At 39.0% G+C, this 20,534-nt stretch overlaps 2 protein-coding genes across 4 annotated transcripts; both read right to left on the reverse strand.

Moving 5' to 3' along the window:
* Window positions 1-11: 11 nt before the first annotated feature.
* Window positions 12-12,668, reverse strand: LOC111332404 (potassium voltage-gated channel subfamily A member 1). 3 transcript variants are annotated; one of them, XM_088742375.1, is made up of 4 exons: window positions 12,063-12,668; window positions 9,674-9,825; window positions 4,254-6,043; window positions 12-2,977 (listed from the first exon to the last, which is right to left on the reverse strand). In XM_088742375.1, exons 3-4 carry the CDS (start codon window positions 5,398-5,400, stop codon window positions 2,538-2,540), a joined length of 1,587 nt encoding a protein of 528 aa, XP_088598501.1. In that variant the 5' UTR covers window positions 5,401-6,043; window positions 9,674-9,825; window positions 12,063-12,668; the 3' UTR covers window positions 12-2,537. The 3 variants fall into 3 exon arrangements, with proteins under 3 accessions (XP_088598501.1, XP_022793458.2, XP_022793459.2); XM_022937723.2 differs by lacking the exon at window positions 9,674-9,825; XM_022937724.2 differs by lacking the exons at window positions 9,674-9,825; window positions 12,063-12,668 and adding an exon at window positions 6,402-7,280.
* Window positions 12,669-13,412: 744 nt separating this feature from the next.
* LOC111332407 (oxygen-dependent coproporphyrinogen-III oxidase) lies at window positions 13,413-20,484 on the reverse strand. The gene is made up of 5 exons (XM_022937731.2): window positions 20,054-20,484; window positions 18,927-19,204; window positions 16,766-16,877; window positions 15,881-16,067; window positions 13,413-15,778 (listed from the first exon to the last, which is right to left on the reverse strand). Exons 1-5 carry the CDS (start codon window positions 20,397-20,399, stop codon window positions 15,586-15,588), a joined length of 1,116 nt encoding a protein of 371 aa, XP_022793466.1. The 5' UTR covers window positions 20,400-20,484; the 3' UTR covers window positions 13,413-15,585.
* Window positions 20,485-20,534: the final 50 nt, after the last annotated feature.

The following is a 20,534-nucleotide window of genomic DNA, read 5'->3' on the forward strand; positions in this document are numbered from 1 at the left end:
CCAGGCCACTGTGATATTCTCTCTATCTTTTATTATTCAGGTTCTAAATATACCAACATGCAAGTCGCTGGTTCTCTTCAAATATCCCTGTGTATTTATCAAAACACTTAAAGCGTTTTTACAATCGTTGTCAGGTATCATTCAATTAAAGCGTATCCTTAAGGGCCTAGTCCAAACGTGAATATTAAAAAGGGAAATCCGGCAGCTGGATCTTCGCATTGATCGACGTCGATTTAAGATGAAACTACTTAAAAAAATGAAATAAAGAGTTCGCTGAAGAAGTTATCGACGTCTAACTAGTGAAAGACCTTGATATTTTACGCTTGAAAGAGGCCTCAGTTATGTACATGTACCGCTCTCATTCGGAGATATTCCAGTGAGGTGGGGAATACCTCTGTTAAATTGGTGCGTTTTAACTTATCAATCGCGAAAATCTTTTTCTCGACGTAGTTTTTGATTCAAAGTTGTAAATCTTTAAATTTGTTTTACAAACAGCGTCTCACCTAGAAAAAAAAAACAATCAGCTTGTATTAACTATATTAAAACTTTCGCCCAGTGTCAGTTGATAGAAAGCTTAATTGCCAAGCAACAAAAGCAGATATTTCATGTGATATATTTCGACCGGCACTCATTAAAGACTCCTCAACCTCTGAAAATAAACAGAGCTTCTAGTTTTCTTGCATCTTATTTTACCTTAAAATTGGAAAAAAATGAGGAGAGCTTTTAACAGAAAATTCCTGCCCTACTGCGGACTAACTCATTTTCTTATTTTACAATTAAGTCAATCTAGCCGCACCGTTATTAGGACCATACTAAGCTTCGTGTCCCAACGGCGGCCGTAAACATGCAGTTTTACTGCAAACCGAAACTTAGTTTCGACAGAAACATGCTTTCCATACGGTCACGAGTATCATTTGTACTAACAAAGCAAAGTCGTTGCTTTAGAACAAGGAATCCCAACATGATAGTTATGTTATCCTCCAGCACGAATTACGTAAGAAGTCTATAACACGTCATTTCTTTCCACTGTGCGATCAATTCGATTCTTTCAGCACGTGATCAGCTACCACGTGACCTAGAAGCCACCACACGGATTTCTATCCTCAGCCTAATAGCACGAAGTGTTCTTCAGCTTTTGAGAACCAAAAGCCCCAACAAACTCTGCATTACCCGTGGCAGGTGTTCTCCATTCAGAAACGTTTTTACACTCTGGATTATGAATTTAATTAGCAACAGAAAGAAAATTAAGCTCCGACCCTCCTCAAAGTTGTTCCCGCAGTGGCGACGTTGGTTGATAGTAATCGGTAACTGTCGGACAGCACGAAATTTTCCGAAGATCTGCGTTCCTAAACAGCATAACCATCGTATTACTGAACAGTGTTCTACAGCTCCCTAGAACTTCAAACACGGTTAAAATTTCGTTGCTGTTGCTGAACGAAATAAGTTGCTCCGTAAATAAAGCAGACTAAGACAATAGATACTTCAGGCAGCGTGCGAAAGAGCTGCCGCGTGTCGTAAGGGTAACAGTGAGCGAGTGAAATAATTTGAATATATCAACAAAGTTGAAATGGTAAATTGGCCACCGTTACGATTATAAAAGCTGACGTTTCGAGCGTTAGCCCTTCGTCGGAGCGAATAGGGGAATTGTGGGTCTGTGTGTGCTTTTAAAGGCAGAAAAAGGAGCTACGTGACTTGTGGGAACATGGCAACGAGAAAAACACGAATAAATTAGTAACAATCACGTAGCTCCAATCACCGATCACGTAGCTCTTTTCTCTGCCTTTAAAAGCACACACAACCCACAATTCCCCTATTCGCTCCGACGAAGGGCTAACGCTCGAAACGTCAGCTTTTATAATCTTAACGGTGGCCCATTTACCATTTCAACTTTGTTGATATATTCAAATTATTTCGTTACCCCCACCGACGCAGCCCCAAACAGTTCTTTAGAAACTATCAGCCTTTATTCATCAGTGAGCAGCTGAGCTTGCTTGTTTTACTGCGAGTTCGTTAAGATTTTTTATTCAGCTAGTTCTGATTGCTTGTGTTTTGTCATAGACTTACGATTTCTCATTCGTAGTACACGCCCCTATCTCCATGTTCGTTTCTGTCCGCAGGTTTTTAGCCTTAAAATCAAGCGAGAGCATATTTTAGGTGGAACGGCTGTCCTTTTGCTCGTGATACTGAAGTCGGCGTAAAAAAAGGTTAACCAGAACTCACGCGCTTCAAACTTTCTCTAACTTTTACACACAGCCAAAGGGAAGGCGAAAATACACTAGCAATTATATTTTCAATTGTCTTCGCTCATCGGGGAATCCTCTTCTGTTAAAAACTATAACTTTAGTAGCACAACATAGCGTAACAGTGGTCTGCCGTGGTGTCTCCTTCGTATTCACGCACGCGTAGAACAGAGAGGACTGAACACAGCTGCTCCTATTTGCCTGGTAGACATTTGAAATGTCATCAAAAGTCACAAATGTTTTCATTTCAGTTCCATTGGCCTCTAAGACATATCGGAACATATTTCCCTGCACGATCTATAGGACTGTTTCTGATCTAGGTGGAGCAGATTGTTGCTGCTTCCTTCGATTGATTGGAGTCGATGGTTTCGAGCCGCTTCCTCCACCTCCACCAGAGCTGAGCTCATCAGTCTCAATTATTGCATCATGTCCGAACTTCATGGCACCGTTTGTTATACGATGCGTTAATAATGGACTGGAATAGTGCCCAGGATTAACTTCTAACTTGGCCGAGTGCGTGGGTGTGCCGGCAGCGGAATCAAGAAGTAACTTGTGCTCTAACATCGGCGACTTTGGTACCAAGCTATTCAGGTTCTTGTATGACACTGCTGACTCGGCATTCTCTCGTTTGCTTAGTTCCTCTTTGTAGTAAAATTCAAAGTTAGAGACGATGACTGGTACAGGAAGAGCTATGGCGAGTACTCCCGATAGGGCGCACACGGCCCCTACTAATTTACCTGCAAACGAGCAAATAACAAGTTTTATTACACGACTCGGGCAGTCAGAGGGCCAATAACTAAAATCAACCAATCAAAATGCTCTGTTGCCGGTCAATATTCTCTCAGTATTGGACCGGGCACTGTCCCAAATGGTCCCGAATGATACCGCACTTGTGTCCCTTTGAACTTCAGTCGTATAATAAATCTCTTATTAACCAAGCTTGCTCGGGACCGTACTGGAAGAATATCGGCCCTTGGTCTTTTTTGTACGGACCGAGCGCAGCGAGGTCCAAACTGTCAAGACCTCGGGCCGATATTCTCCCAGTACGGCCCTCGCGCTTGGTTAATAAGATATATTTACCCTTTCACCCCGAGATCTCGTGAGTGATTCTCTTTACTGTCTGGTAAACGATTCTCCTAATATTAGTTTGGATAATTTCAGTTGGTATTTAATCAACCAATAATCCTATAACTGCTATTGTCCTTTCTTCTCATCCCTTTAAAAGCATGGTATCGTATTGATATTGCCAGGAAAAATTCTGTCTTGGTCACTCACGGGCACTTAGGGTTAACTGTGGCAGTTTTTCTCGGCGACAAAATCTCAGTGTTACGCCGCAAGCAATGGGAGCGACTAAGTCTGCTGTTACTTTGTTAGATAAGCTTTTGCCTTGTATAATCTTCTTAAGGTCACCGTGCACCTTCAGGGGTGTCTCGCGTGCAAGCGATGTAGCGCGTCCGGTTTAAACTGTAGATATTTAAACCCCTATATCAAATTAAAGCTAATAGGACTGGCTATCAGACTAGACCAAAAAATTTGAAAAAAAATTAATTGTCGAATTTTTCACGACTTCTAAATGCGAGCGCCCGAATCACCTTTTAAGAGCTGCAAGTCAAAGGGAATTTGCAATTGTTCGATTGCTCTCAACTTTTGAGAGTAGCTAGTTTTACATATAAACAACAAAAACGTGTCTCCGAATTTTTTATTTCTAAATACTTTTTTTTCGAGAGCGTTTTTTGTACGATCACTCCACATTTTTTTAATCCTATTTAAAAAATGTTCTGTAACTTTTCACTGAAATTGAATATGGCAAATCGCGAACACGTTTTTTTTGGTGCTTTGGTCCCGGAAACGGAGGAACACATTAAATAAGCGAAAAAAAAAAAAAAATGAAGCAAAGCTATCAAAATAACAACCTTTGGATTAACTTTCCAAAAATAGTTATTGAATTCGTACAAGGCCTGAACAAAAAGTATTTAGGACTTCATACGTAGTTTATTAGCTAACACAACTTACCAACTGTAGTCTTAGGATAGATGTCTCCATATCCTACCGTTGTCATGGTTACAACAGCCCACCAGAATGCGTGTGGGATGCTTTTAAAGCCCTCATTTTCTTTTTCCTCGGCGTAATACGCGGCGCTTGCAAACAGTATGACTCCAATGACCAGGAAGAGCATTAACATTATCAACTCGTTGACGCTAGCGTACAGAGTTTTCCCTAACACGTGCAAACCTTTTGAGTGGCGCGTCAGTTTGAAGATTCGACACACGCGGATCACTCGCATCACTCGGAGAACATCAATACTGCCCGCTGACTCCTCTGGCACAACCAGGGTCACGTAAAATGGAAGAATCGACAGCAGATCTAAGATGTTCAGAATCGCTTTAAGAAATCGAATCTTATTGGGCGATGCGATGAGACGAATCACATACTCAAACGTGAACCACGAACTACAGATTGCGTTCAACACGAAGAACACGTGTTTGTTTTTTCCGCGCTCGGCCGGCTGACGTATTGTGCCATTATGGGGCTTCTGGACAGGAACGGAATCATCCAGAACAGGCATTGTTTCCACGCAGAATATCACTATCGAGAGCAAGATAATTACTAGCGAGAATATAGCCAAGCCTTTGGAGCAGACGGAATAATTTGGGTTCTCGAATACGAGCCAAATTGCTCGTAAGGTTCTATTCTTTGGAAGTTCTTCTTCGTCGTCATCGTCCTGTCCGCCATCGTCGACTTCACAGTTTGCAGCCTCTTCGTTCTCCTTCTGCATGTCGTCTGTCAACTGGAAGAAGTTCAATTCCTCTAGGAAAATATCATGTGGCACGTGCAAAGGCCGTTCTAACAGACCACCCGACTGATAATAATACAGAATGGCCGTGAAGGAGCTGCGATGTCGGTCAAAAAAGTATTCGTTGTTTTTCTCGTCGAAATATTTCTTGCGCTTGTCAGGATTTCCCAGCAGCGTGTTAGGAAACTGGTTTAGCGTGCTCTCGTAAGTCTCGTATTTTTTCCCGCCAATGTTGATCACGATTGGTTCAGTTAACGATGTGTCCACCACGCCAACTGGTATCGAGTTGGCGACAGCCCAGTCACGTGACGTGGTGCGTGAACGGCGATAGCTGAGTGTAACTGCTGTAGCGACAGCCATTGCCATAAGGCTGAGTTGAAGCAATTAATGACAAAATTCTCACTTTTCAGTGGTGCTTCTTCCTTTTCGAAGACAGTAATTGCTCAAGTTTCCAGCTTTTTTCGAGGGTGTGCTTATTTGCAATATCTCATTCGAAAGTTATTCATACGATAAAGATTTTTCCCGAAATGCGAACTTTCGTAGTTTTCACAAACATCGGCCCATTGTCTGCGATCTTCAATCTCTTGGCGATAAGTCCTTTTTAATCCACTTTTTGATTTTTTTTTCCGAAATACGAAAACAATCAACTGTTTCAATTACTCAAAATGCACAGCACGATACGAGATTGAGAATTCTGAATTACACGTCTCGGAAATGATTGATCTTTTTGGCTTCTTTCTGAAGTATTTCAAACATTCAGCTTTCCAAACGGCTGTTAAACAACTGATGCCGAAAAAGGTTTCGTCTCAGGTCAAATATCAGTGAAGAAACGTTTCACGATGTCCTCTCCGTTCCTTGAAACTGCAACAGCCAGTCGCTGGTATCAAAAAAAATTTTCAGTCTACAAAAGCCTTTTTAGATTTAACCTTGCATCTTGTTCAAAATATTCTGAAGATTTTTTTCTCTGCAAAATGAAGTCCTTGACAACTGTTCAGTCCTTTACAAAATTCTGGAAGAGAAAATTTCATAGGTCATTTCAATCACATGTAACTTTGTGTACAGCGATCAAGGTAGAGCCTATTTTTGACCTTACCAATCAGTGGTTTATGTAAGAAGCTAAAGTATTAAAAAGAGAGACAAATTAATACATAGTTTGCTGTGACCAAAGGTAATTTCCTATTTTCAATTGCAGGCTAGCGGGGGAGCCGCTATTTTCCTTGAACTGCTCAAATTACACCTGAACTGGCATATTCAAATCGGAACGCTCTGGACTCAAAAATAATTATCAAGTTCGTTTGAGCAAGAATTGTATTAAAAGGTTAATGAAAAGAAGAAGGGGAAAACCACACAATATTCGCTTTGAATACCTCCCTGTCTGTATATTCTTCACCATTTTCCCCATAGAATTGAACGCTATTCCCGTTATTCGCCTCAACTCTGATCAAGTGGTTTTGCTCAAGCTGGTTAAACAGAACAACGGCCGGTCACGACGAAGATTTTTCAAAAGCTACAAACATTTTCCCTAAAAAAGCGCGAGAAAAAATATGCCATATGCCGAATCCATTTTTAAATATCTTATTCCCTCAGGTCAACGTTGTTTTGATTTTTTTTCTGCCCGCGATGACGTCTTTGCACTTCTAACAAGATTGCCGATATGCCATCGTAGTTGTTTCCCCACGCAAACGTGTAAGAACATATAAGCGCCCACTAAGGAGTCTCCAAATACGCAGTTCTCTCACAAGGTACCGTACCCAAAGGTTGGAAGCTAAACGTTTCAGTCTTCCAAGGTATTTGTTTTCTTCAGTTAAGGGCGGTTCCTTAAGAAATCCACGCAAAACTTCTAAGGCTTCTGAACTTAACAAAACAGGTGTCTTCGAACGCGGTAATTAACAGGCAAAATTTAATGGATGATGTTTGTTCGGCGCCAACTTCGGGAAGCGCGGGTGTTGCCCGAGACCGCAAGAACGTCGCAATTAACAATTATTCCACGAGCGCGCGTTGGATATGAGATGATAGATAGCCAACGAGGCGCGTAGCGCCGAGTTGGCTATAATCATCTCATATCCAACAAGCGCGAGTGGAATAATTGTTTTATTAAAAACGCCCCCAAGAAATTATTATTTTGTAAGAAGAAACTGGATTTTTTAGCTCCCTTTTGATTTTAAGCTGATGCGTACGCTTACCATATTTGTAGATTATGGTATATTGGCTGATATACCATAATGGCTAAGCCAATAAAAAGTCTTCAATTGCATTATCCAATGATCCAGTTTTTAATAATTACACTTATTTTCAAAAATAGCGTGGCGTTTTAAATGAAATCTTGAATAAATTAGTAACCCTCCAGACCGCTTTTTTGTGGCGTGCAAGTTCGCTTGATTATAAAAATTGTTTTTTGGGAAAGCGTCAAAGTTAATCAAATTGGCAAAGACTCAAAATGCTTTGCTTGGAGTGGTCTGAAGTCTTAGATCATAGGAATTAATTCAGGTAAAGAAAAATAACCTTGGCCTTCTGAAAGTCCTAAAATGGCATTCGGTTTGACACGAAAAAAAAAGTTAACTTCGTGCTGTAGAAAGTACAAACTCTTGTAATATTTGATGTGAAAAAAAAATTTGAGCCCAAAGTTCAAAAACCGTAGATATACTCCAACCCTGCAACACGGGTCAAAAAGACCGAGATGATCTAAGGTAAAATTCTCCCATCAAGAATAGTAAAAATTTTCAGAAATATTAAGGAGTTTAAACTTCTGCTGAGCGAAGTGCTTCTCTCAACGGCAAGGCGTAATTAGAGAAACATAAGGTGGAACTTCCGCCGAGAAGTTCTCGTAATCTGTTCAGTGTTTCAGACCTAATGAACACGATCTAAATATAACCCCTGATTTTCTTAATTGTTTGATCAAAAAATAACTTTTTTTTCACTCAGTAAGTTCTCGAGTAAATATACTCTCGTGCGGAACCGAAGTTAGAGCAGCTGTCCCACTACCCTTTATCAAACAACCCCCCCCTCCCCTGCTCCCAGACATTTGTAGCTTTGGTGAAACTGCGCTAAGTTTTTACTTTTATTCACACTTAGATTTAAGTAGATTTTCTGAATGGGATTGCAGTCCCCAAATCTGATGCTAACACGTAAGAAATGTACCAAAGCACACATACACCGACCCACAGGGCTGTTCTGCAAACTCCTGATCATAAATGACCCGCTGATTGAGTTAAAAAATTGGAGCAATTTCCGAAAAGGGTACACCATTTTGAAATAATGAGAGCTTCAAATTATTAGCAGCGATTTTAATCATTTGTAGAAAACAACTACAATTGTTTACTAGGACGTGCGAGGAACTGATATTACGAACAAACTATTACACCCTTGCGCAGCACGTGGCAGGTAACTCTTCGTAAACAATAACGTCCAGAACATGTTTATTTCTAAAACAGCGCGTTAATCATTAATTTTCCTTTTGAATGCAAATTCTCTCAAAAACGGGGTACTAGTTTTAAGACCTGGGTGGTTCTTTAATACCCACCTAAGTCTGCCCACGACTTCTTCACAATAAAACACTGAATTTCTGTAGTTGATTAAAATTGTACCCCTCACTGATACACGGTGTAGTTGATTAATTGAACATAGAAGTTAAACCGGCATAGCTACAACGATCAATGTCGGGAAGCATAGAGTTTAGAAACCATCGTAAATAAAGCGTTAAAAACACCCGAGAAAAATGTTAGTAGTAAAAGATTACCCGAAAGTTTGCATCCAAAATTTCGACGGAACGATTTTGTTAAAACTCAATTAAAGGAACACTTTTCTCAAATGATTCCTGATTGACAAATGAAAATTATCAATTATTTATTGAAGAGGGGTCACAACTACATACGGTCAAAACTGTGTTAAGCGGCATCGTATTAAGCGATCACATTGTAGTAAGCGGTCGATTTTTTTAAGTTCCTAAATTTTCACGACTAATTTTACTGTAATTTTCACCTCTACTTAGCGGTCCCCTCTATTTGCTGGGTCCCAACTGCCTGTTTGCATTGTACTCCCCCTGTATCGAACCGTGGCGACTGTGGAACCTGTGTCGAGCGGGTGACTGCTTAATACAGTTTCGACTGTGCCAAAACGGCGGCTTAAAGAGAATTGCAAAGTTTTGAACAGTTTGTGCAAATCGAAGGCTTCCATCCCTCACGCTTTCTAGTATTTCATTCTTTGGCTTTCTTATTCATTGCGGAAAATTTTAGTTCAACTTAAACCCTGCAGATGATAGAGATGGAGGGAGAAATTTCTCCATTCGTTTGATAATTCGTCAAGAGGATTAACTGTTCCACTCCAATGAACAAAAATCACACCAAAATCGAAAACTCTAGTTCTTCAATTAGAACATCGTGTTTCCAAATAGCTGCGCACTACTTGATATAAAACTGTAACGATTTATTAGCATGCACAAATATTTTGTTCAACGTGTACCAAAACAACACTAAAGGTGTGCAAATATCACTCGTAAAGCACTGGTACTTCAATTTGTAGACACCAAAGTCTTGTTATTCTTCACACACAGACGGACAAAATTGTCTATTCTCAGTGCCCAAGCAAACTATACGAAGACTTTGTTTCAAGTTGGTGTAAAATTAAAGGAAAACAAACTTACAATAAAGTGAAACTGATCTAGTGACTCCATTCAAGTTGCAATGGCGAAAGTTTGATCAATAGCAGAGAGACTCGGTTAAGTTCAAACTGCTTTCAAAGTTAAATGATAAAGTCCTCTTTCATTTCTGCAGGGGTTAGTTCCTTTTCAACTTCCTACAGAGTGTGGAAAGACCAGATGTAGAATGTTTCATAAAAAAAAAAAAAATTGCGTAACCAAAGTGTTAAAAAAAGGCAAATTCAAAGGATATCTACGTCTACTCTATGAAAAATATTAGGGACAGTCTATTAGATCTTGAGCAAAGATTACGGTAATCTGTGTTATCAACGTTAGGCGGCTGATTAAACACCAAATGCTATAGCTTCCTTCAGTAATCGTCCGACCGACAAAATAACATTGCGTTTAGATAAATTCAGTTGATATTTTTGGAGTACATAGTTCCTGTACTTTCCAATTTTGAGGTCGTTTTTCTCGCTGAGTTCCGTTTCCAATATAGTATTCACCCGAAATTCTCCATAAATTTCAATGTATTTCTTTGGATTCTTAGGTCACTGTGTTTTCGAGCTATATCAAATACTTATTTCTCCTCAGGGTCAAATTTGACATCTCATCATTTATGTAACCTCGACAGTAACTTAACGCTAGGAGAACTTACATACTGATCTCACGTTACCGCGCACAAGTTGTCAATCTCCAAGAAACCAAAGTTGTAAAACACACTTTTAATTAACACTCGCAAGAAAATTCCAGGCTTAATTAAGGCGAGCAAGAGACTAATGATGTATTGCTAATATTAATTTGTTGCAGGTCAAATATTCTATGAAATAACTAAAAACTAAGGGTGAGAAATTTCTGAGTTGTTTTCCCATTTCGGATCTTTTAACCGTTTCCGTAGCTTTTACCCTATCTGGAATATTCCTTTACTGATCTGCCAAATGGATGCGTTCAAAATTGGCGTATTTGACAAATGAAAACCACCAAACAAATAGAGGAAAAAAGCAGACTTGCTTTTGAAAAATCAGGATGGAAGTTTGGAAACCTTCCTCTCAAGATTGTACTTATTTACGTTTCTCGAATGAAAAATGTATGTAGCACTCATCCGTTTTCTGTTTCTGTTTGGTAAGAACGGAAACCAAAACAAGACATTTTAAATTTTAATTTTCTAAAACTCTTAAAATAGAAAGAACCCGACTCGGAAGAATGATTATTTCATTAAATTGCGGTGTCATTCGCCAGTTTTAATGTATTCGCTACAAAACCCTTTTGTTAAAACTATGTTTTATACAAAATCTGAATCTGAATTCATTCGACAAGGTTCCCTGAATCTTGCTACTTAAAAACTCTCGTTTCTAGTCACGTTTATATCCTTGTCTCTAAAACGAGCGTAAAAGTTCTACGATGCCACAAAATAATAAAAAAGCTGATCCTTTGACCGCATTTTTAATTACTTTGGTTCTGAGAGATCACACACTTTTTAACTTCTACAACTAATAATTTTTTGGCTTGAGTAAAAATGAATCGAACAACTGCAATTTATGGGAAAGAGTAAAGATGAAGCAAATAAAGAGACGCTTTAGTGGAGACTTTGGTTTTCAGTTCTCAATAAATTTGTATAATCCAGTAAACCATTCAAAATTTGAATTATTTTGTAACTAATAAAACTAGGTGTCAATTCCAAGAATACGTGCTCGATTTTAAATGTCTTACCGCGGTTTTACATGAGAAAGACAATAGGAATTTTTATCAAATGAATAATTTTCGAAGTTTTCTGAATTAAGAGCAGACGAACAGTGCAGAAGTACTTCACAATAGTAGACGCAACGATTTCTCAAAGTTTAATCGTCTGTTATTCGCCCTTTTTTAAACAACAGTGTTAACCATTTTTAGTCAAGTTTAGTTTCTGGTTTTACACTTGTAAGTTCTCCTCGAGTACATGTTTCCCTCTGCTAATCTAGCGCTAAAAGTGTGATAATATTGGAAAGGAAAACCTGTTTTCCGATGCGTATGGTTTAATAAAATGAAGCAGTATACATTTTTGCGGCAATTTGAACCTCGGTAACACTGCATAACTGATTAGTACAAATTGCTTTGGGCATCTGTTTTAATCTGCAATTCGAATATAGTATTTTTCTTGATCAAAGTTTTCAGGATTCGTTACAATTTAAACAAAATAAAAGGCGATGAAATTGCGAAAATTGATTAAAGCGAAAGGAAAACTAACCAAATAGAGGTTTAAAACTAACAGAAAAAAATAGACATGAGTTTTATTCCTTCATGTTCGCGCCGAAGTTGCTCAAAGGCTGAATTTAGACTGGGGTTGTCTGGGGCTGAAAAGGAAGTAAAACCAATGCAACAAAGGAAAAAAATTAAAATAAAATGGGTTTTTACTAACCTTTTGTCAATGATCACAGCCATCCATTTCGCGTTTCCTCTTAGAGATGAGATCGGTTGGTAAATCTATGCGCACACAGTCGTCCTTTTCGACTAACGAATTAAAATTTAACGCAAGTTTCATTCAAGCCGGCAGGTGCTGATGCGGTGTTATTTGGCAGCCATCAACGCAAAAAGTCCGCAATATTTACCGCAACTCACAATAAAAGTTGAAGAAGATAACGAGAAAATAGTCTCTGGGCTCATTAATATTTTACGCGTTTCAAAAGTAAAATAAAACAACCTTCTTTTCGTATGAGGAAAAATACTGAAAACGGGTGAAGGCTCGCGTGGAACTGATATAAGTTCTACAAAACCGAGGCAAAGCGAAAGTTGCTTCTCTTCGCGAGTTTAACAGTGTCCACGGGAATCTTTGGAATTTACGACTGGAGCTGTAAATTAAATGCACTTGCTAGTAGGCAAATTCGATGGAGTGTGAAGTATAAACAACGTCCTCAATTATACACCTGTTTTATAACTCGCTATTTTTCTTACAACCTCGCAGTCACCATTGTAAAATGGCTCCAAAAGCTCTTTTGATAAAATGACATACAATAGTCTCTTAATTGTTCGTTTCCTGTCTATGCAATTCATTCACGCTGACCTAATCACGTCGTGCTTTTAGCGAGCAAAGCTACCGCGATGAAATTCTCAGGCAAGCTTATTTTAACGCACTGATAAGAGCTGCGACTTGAGTTCATTACTCAAATATGAAGCAGGTTTAATTTGTGATTGATCCAGTTCCTTCCTCTGGTAAGCCAAAAGAATGGATTTTAGACAAAACAATCGCAAAAGTTCGAAAACCCTGAACATGTGGCGGGAGTTTCGCTCTCCAATCCGGCGCATAAACTTGCCCTTAATTAATGCAAAACAGTGGTCTTTGACTTGTAAAGAAAAATTACACAATGAAAGAAAACAGCTCGGGTGCGTTTTTATATTTCCTTCGGACTGCATAACTTGACGTTTATAAATGACCCATTCAATTATAAAACCTTTAAGGCAAAAGCGGTTTGGCAAAAGCTCTTCCAACTCTTATCACCTCGTCATGTAATTATTGTTCTCTTTTAGCGTCATTTGCATGTGAATGCTTACCAAACCATGGGTGAATTGATGAAGGATTGTTTAAATTTTAGTCAATCGAAGAACATCCAATCCAAATGGCTCTTGCGATGATTTTGTGAAAATTTAAGTCGCTAAAAATTAAAATTTAAATGGGACGATTCGCAATTTCGTATCATCCATCAGTTCTGAGAAGCCCACAAAAATTCAAAGAAAACGTTGTTGTGATCAGTCGAAGAAAACGAACCAGCCAGTCATTAAAACTTTATATTACGTCCAACAGAAATACACGCGCTCATGAATAAAAAAGTCAATTTACCAGATGAAAGTCAAAAGGTAATTCTGGTTATTAGTATCAAAGCTAAAAGCAAGATATCAAATTATCCTAAAGAAAAACTTTCATTCTTAAATGTCGATCCTCAGTCATTTGGAGAGATTTCCGGTTCAGACAAGATCTAAATCTCGTTTCCACCGATTAATGTTTAAGTACTTTTAAACCCTGTAATAAGCTAAAGATTTTTAACATTCCTGAATATCTGGGTTTTCCGTTGCAAAGGGATGGATGTGGTTGTTCCTAGGGAAGAAAGGGGGGGGGAGGGGAGGGGAATAGACTCGGAGGATTTAAATTCCCTAGGAGAACATCAACATCCCCGATGGAAGGTTTAACGCTTAACGTTCTCAGCTCAAATTCTGACGTTTTATCGAGTAATTGATCCTCTCTCTCTCGAGGACTTCTTGGGTAACGAGTACGGGCTCTCTTTCCGATCAGCAACTGATACTTAAGCCTAGATTTTTTTTTTTTTAGATTAATTACCAGTAAATTCATCGATCAATTCGATGTAAATCAACCGAGACAAAAACAAAAAAAAAAGACCAAAACAAAACAGAATAAAGCAAAACAGAATAGGATCATTTCTGAAAAAGTATTTGCTCTACATCAAATATCAAAAAGGTACTTCTAAATTGACTGAGTTTGAAAGTCGGGAACCAGCGAACGTAAGTCGAGCGGGACTGGGACTGAAAAACTCAAAAGAGGAGTTACGCGACAGCGTTTTTAGTCGCTGTTTGCCTACAGAATATTTTCATAATAAGCAAGGTCGCATTTAATGTTCATGTTACTGTAGGAAATTCCACAATTCTGCCGGCAGTCTTCCTCGTGTGTGGTGAATTTTATCAACTAAGGGTGTCTCCCTTCTGAGATTCTGGCCATAATCCTTTGAACACAACGCGTGATCAGCATCAGATTTCTCCTGAATCATGCACCAAGATCACAAGAACAAAGGAAATGATCATACATTGAACTTGTGATTGTAAACAAATTCTCCTTGTCAGCACCTCAAGAAAAGTATAGAAAATATTATGTCGTATAAAGTATAGAAAACATGATGTCAATGCTAATTTGACAATATGGTTATGAAAAATTGTTACAAAAATAAAGATTATGATTCATTAAATATTCAGCTACTGGCTCAGAAAGTTCTTTCATATGGCCCGTTATTTATTGTTGTATGCTTTTTTATTCAAAATACAATTCATTTTTGACAGTTTTAAGATTAATTTTAAAATCATAGATGATTCATTTTATCAGTAACAGTATTTCAAATTCAAAACTGTAAATCTTAGATTTTGTTAATTTTCAATTATTACGTAGTCTCTGCCAGTCACAAGTCTCAATATTGCAATCTCATTTTACACATTTATGAAGAACAGCTTTTCGCTAAGTAATAGTATGTGAATTGGCCTCTGTAAAGACTTCGTCAGAGCGAAAGGCTGAGTATGTTGTGTAAAACCATCCTATTGTAGCATTAAATTAAATTTTTAGGGCCTGTTATTTACATGAGGTCTAACCCAAACCATGGTTTAACACAATCAGTGGGCCACAGACTTTTTGTATAAGATGGTTGATTTGACAAATTAAATGTCTTTCCACTGCTAGCTTTGAGCCCTCTTGACACAGGTCACAAAAAATGCTCAGATTTAAATGAGGATTATTTAGGGCACAGTTTTGTTAAACAACAGGTAAACTTTGTTAAAACAATCACACATTAGTGTCCCTTTAAGGGACCCATTCACATACTTTAACCAAAACTATTTATCTGCTCTCTTATCAAAAGTTCACTGGATACTTAGCCCAGCCTTCACTATTAGCCCTGCAAGACACGTGTTTCTCCGCCCCAAGGAAGATCTGAGATGGGTCAGTAAAAGGTTCCCTGGGGGTCTGTTACTAATAAAGAGGGAGCAGAGAAACTCTCATGCTGAAACATTGATAATGAAGGACTGTTCACAAGTTACTGGATTGACATTATATGGAAAAGTTACCAGTATGTGTCAAATGCTTCTAGAAGTTATTGAATTACTGTCTACATAGCTTGTATTATTTGCCTCCAAGATGTAGCTTCCTGAGTAAAAAAACATGCATTTACTGCTTATTTAACCCAATCTCTAGGAGTCTGCAGAATTTGTAGCAGTTCGTCTTCTCTGCTGCCTTTCTCAGGTGCCTGCATGTACTCCCAGCGTGCCTCAAGGGGCAATGACATCAGAATGCTTTCTATGCGAGCACCAGGTGTATACAGACCAAACTTGGTGCCACGGTCATAGACCAAGTTAAATTCCACATATCTACAAATACAAAAAAAATCATTAATTATTATTGAGATGTTGAACTGTTGTGTTAGTGTATATCTTCTTCCTGGAAGAGTTGCAAGACCACACAAAACTTACCGTCCCCTCCGTAACAACTGCCACTGTCGTTCACTTTCAGTGTATGCATCATCTTTATGTTTTAACACCATGGGAACATAGCCAGGCAGAACAGCATTGGCTCCAGCTTGAACAAACTGGAATACCTGTTCCTGTGAGGGTTTGTCTAGGTCATCAAAGAATATGCCGCCCACACCTCTACATTCCCCTGTTATGAAGAAAGCAACATCAAGCCTCAGAAGACTAGTGCATATGATAAAGACTTAGTTATATCTCACCTTGAGATTATTGCTTCTACTTGGTGAAAATGAAAAATTATGGCTTCAAATTGTCAAGGTAATAATTCAAGGTATGGAATTCATTCCTGGATTAATGGTATAGTGCAGTTGATGGCAGGGAGAGATGTGTGATCAACCTAAGCAGACATCATCAACAGAGTCAACTGCCTTAATGACTTGACTTGACTTTCAGGATGGCACCATTCGTGTATTTGAACCATCAGTTACTACGAACAATAGTCCATAATGGGACCACTCTTACCTGGACAAACACAGAACATACATGTACTTTATTGTTCCAGCAAGTTCAAGCCATTTGTTCTGAGACAGGCTACTCAGCCCAGAGATGCACATAGTGTGACACAGGTGTCTTCACATGGTTTTGCCCCACAGGCAACCACCTTTTGTCTTTAGGCAACTTGCATATTAACTTTGTTTTAGTGAACTTTAAGAGTTTTTATACCCTGGAACCTCAGATTTCTAAGACAAAAACCTTCTAGCATGCCATGATTATTATAAGAGCCCCCTCTGTCATCATATTTTTTGACAAATCTAAGCCTTCCAGTATCTTGTTATTATTCAATCAGTTTTTTTAAGGAAATTTTTCAGACCATTGGGTGTGACTCACCTCTATGCTTCACAACAAAATAATCATCACACCACTTCTTGAATTTAGGATAATAGGATAGGTCATGCTTATCACAGAAGTCCTTTAAAGTCTTATGAAAATGCTTTACATCCTAAGACAAAAACAAAGAGAAGATGTAACATCATCCCACTGAGTAATAGTTCTCTGAAGCATTAACCCCGCAATGCACTCAGGAGTGGAAGTGCGGTGGCCTCATGGCTAGTGCGCTTGACTTCGCATCAAGTGGTCTGGGTTGGAGCCCTGGCCAGGGACATTGTGTTGCGTTCTTGGGCAAGACACTTTACCCTTACAGTGCCTCTCTTCACCCAAGAGTATATATGGGTAACAGTGAATTTAATGTTGGGGGGGGGGGGGAAACCCTGTGATGGACTAGCATTCCATCCAGGGGGGAGTAGAAGTACTCCTAGTTGCTTCATGCTATGGAAACCAGATTTAAGCGCCAGCCTGATGGGTCACCTGCTCGTAAGCAGGCTTTACCTACTAACCCTAACCCTAACCTGATATGTCCAAAGTTAGGGAATAATAGTCAAATCCCTGGCACTTGAGACATATAATAACCTTGCCTCTCAGACTCAAAACAATTTAGAATTCTGAAAATAAAGTAACTTTGCCATGCCACTGGACTTACTAGTGTGGTTGGTAAAATTCCGAGATGGTTTGCATAATTTGAAATTCTTTTCCTTTGGTGGATGAGTATATGAGCCTTTCTCATATAAATCAGCTGATGATTATTGACTCCTAGAATTGAGGGTTCCCAAATTTCATTAGACTACAAGTAGTTCCTCCCTTTCAGCAAAATCCATGGTGCGAGTCCAAAAAAAATCCACAAAAAAAAGAGAAAATTGACATCAAAAACCGCTGGAAGCTCTGATTTTGACTTATGCACCACTGGAGCTCCATGAGTCGGGTGCTCGAAAATTAGGAGTGCCCGACTCTTAACTCTCACTGTACCTCTATTCACTAAGGACTTTAACCCTTCCACCGCCTTCCAGTTAGCTCAATTGGTTAGAGCACTGGATTGTGTCGTGCGGGAGGTCGAGGGTTGGAGCCCCGGTCAGACCAATACTCATAGTCTTAAAATAACTGAGGAGAATTTGCTACCTTTCTATAATGTCAAGAAATGGATAGATATTCTAGTCTTCTCAGATAAGGATGAACAAACCGTAGGTCCCTTCTCCTGCAGGGTTAGGGGTAGGAGACGTTAATTTCCCATGCACAAGATTACTGTGTGGTGGATGTCCTCCCCTGGGGTGGGATGGGTGGGTTTACTGGGCCCACAGTAATTGGCACAAGCTGTTGTGGTGTCCCTGCCTGTCGGCGAAGCAAATAAACTAAACTAGACTAAACTCCCATGAGTGAGTGAGACAGAATTTCCCCCCACAATGTCAATACAATATCAAGTGGACAAGTGTTGAGAATAAAGAAAAATATCAAATTAGGGAAGTTTTAGTTGATCCAGTACCAAATTCTCCAAATTACCAACATTATAAAAATTGTATGATAGACAGTAAGGAGAATTTCTAATCAGATCTTGGTAGTGAAAGGGTTAAATGAGTACCAGTAAAATTTTCAAGGAAGACCGATGAAATGCTTAGGGGGTAACTAACTAACTAACATCCCATCCAGGGGGGGGGGGGGGGTAGTAATACTCCTAGTTGCTTCACCTGGATAAACTCTAGCTGGATGGGTCATTTGGCCTGCATGAGTACAGACTTGACCTTTTATTACTTCGAGGAGTTAAAGAGTAAAGAAATGAAGGGTTATCAACAAACTTTTAAAATTCTTGAATAAAGGCTGATAGTTTCTAAAGAAACTGTTTGGGGCTGCGTTGGTGAGGGTAACAAAATAATTTGAATATATCAACAAAGTTGAAATGGTAAATTGGCCACCGTTATGATTATAAAAGCTGATGTTTTGAGCGTTAGCCCTTCATCGGAGTGAATAGGGGAATTTTGGGTTGAGTGTGCTTTTAAAGGCACACGTAGCTCTTTTTTCTGCCTTTAAAAGCACACACAACCCCTATTCGCTCCAACGAAGGGCTAACGCTCGAAATGTTGGCTTTTATAATCGTAACGGTGGCCAATTTACCATTTCAACTTTGTTGATATATTCAAATTATTTTAAAATTCTTGTCATTTACCTCTTGATCTAGGTAATAAGGTGTAAGATCAGTTCCTCCACCAAACCAACTGTGTTTCTTGCCACTCTCCTCTTGGACTTCAAAGTAACGATAGTTGAAGTGAAGGGTTGGAACAAATGGATTGCGGGGATGAATAACAGAACTTATCCCTGCCGCAAAGAATGGAAAATTGTTTCCTTGAAGGTCATTACCCCTACTTCTCATCTGTTCCACAGCTGCAGGTGGCAAATTCCCGCAGACAACTGAGACATTTACACCAGCCTTCTCGAACACCTTCCCTGCAGAATTATAATACAATTTTTGAATAAAAGAAAATTTTGAATTTGGATGTCAAGTAAGAAAAGTTTTTGTCTGCATTCATTTTGTCAAGATTGAGGGAAAAGAAAATTCTGACTTGATTGAGGAATTGCATCCCATATCCTACACCCTTTAACAGCAGAGTACTATATACAGAAAACAATAAACATCACGAAATAATTCAGAATGGTATAAGATCTTGAGTTCTGCTATACTCTGCAAACTGGGCTGAGTCTAAGTTACTCCAAGTCTAACCCAGTAAGGCAGATAAACATAAGACAATTTGGCTTTATTAACTGACTTAACCCTTTAACTCCCAGAAGTGATTAACCTTAACTTCTCTCTAGAGTATCCATACATGATCCTGCAAACAGGTAATGAGAATACTCAAATTTATCAGGTAGTTGTTACCTTGATTAAACACCAAATTCTCATAACAAATTTACAAGAAAATGTGTAGCAGCTAGAGGGGAGAATTCATAATCAGATCTTGGGAGTTAAAATGTTAATGATGTAGATTGGCCACCATAAAGAGTTTCTAAAGGAGATGTTTCAAGCATAAGTCCTTCATCAGTGATGAAGAAGGGCTATCGCTCTCTCTTTATGGTGGCCAATCAGCTGATAAAACCAAATTATTTTGTTGTACTACCCCACTGATGTAGCACCACAGTTTCTTTAGAAACTCTAGATAAATAGGCTAAGTTGTTGGAAAAATTTGTGCTTGAATGCCCCTAAATGAGATTGGAAGGTGCTTTAATGCCACAAAAAAATTTCTTGGAACAATCGTCGTGGTCAGTCGTTGTCTCGTGAGCCTTTATATGAAGCCTTACCATCTTGCAATACACAGCTTATGCCGCCTCCACCTTCTTTTCTCAGCCAACGATCTACACGAAAGTCGTTCCCATCGATTGCTGCAAGTTTCCGACATATATCGGCCTGAACCCCAAGGATCATCACCTCCATCCTGCTTTTCATGTCATCCATGCTGTTCTCTAGAGTTTGAGTTTCTGTCAAAGGTTCCGCCATAAATTTGGAGGTGTCGACTTTTCTCTCGCGAGCAGTCACAAATGAAAACCCTAAAGCTGTACCTATACCAACTGCCGAGGCTCCAAATCCGACTAAGAGACTTACTTTTTTATGCATACGTGCGGCACGAAAAATGCGAAGAAAAACCATTATAAAACTCAGAAAACTAAAATTAAACGTAAACTCTTAAAAAACTTTCAAAGAAGTTACCCCAATTTTCGCCGTGTTATGTGTTGCGAAGACTGGGTTATAGCTCGTACTTCCACTGACACAATACTGCCTGAA

Source organism: Stylophora pistillata, chromosome 13, assembly GCF_964205215.1.
Source record: "Stylophora pistillata chromosome 13, jaStyPist1.2, whole genome shotgun sequence".
Lineage (NCBI taxonomy): Eukaryota > Metazoa > Cnidaria > Anthozoa > Scleractinia > Pocilloporidae > Stylophora > Stylophora pistillata.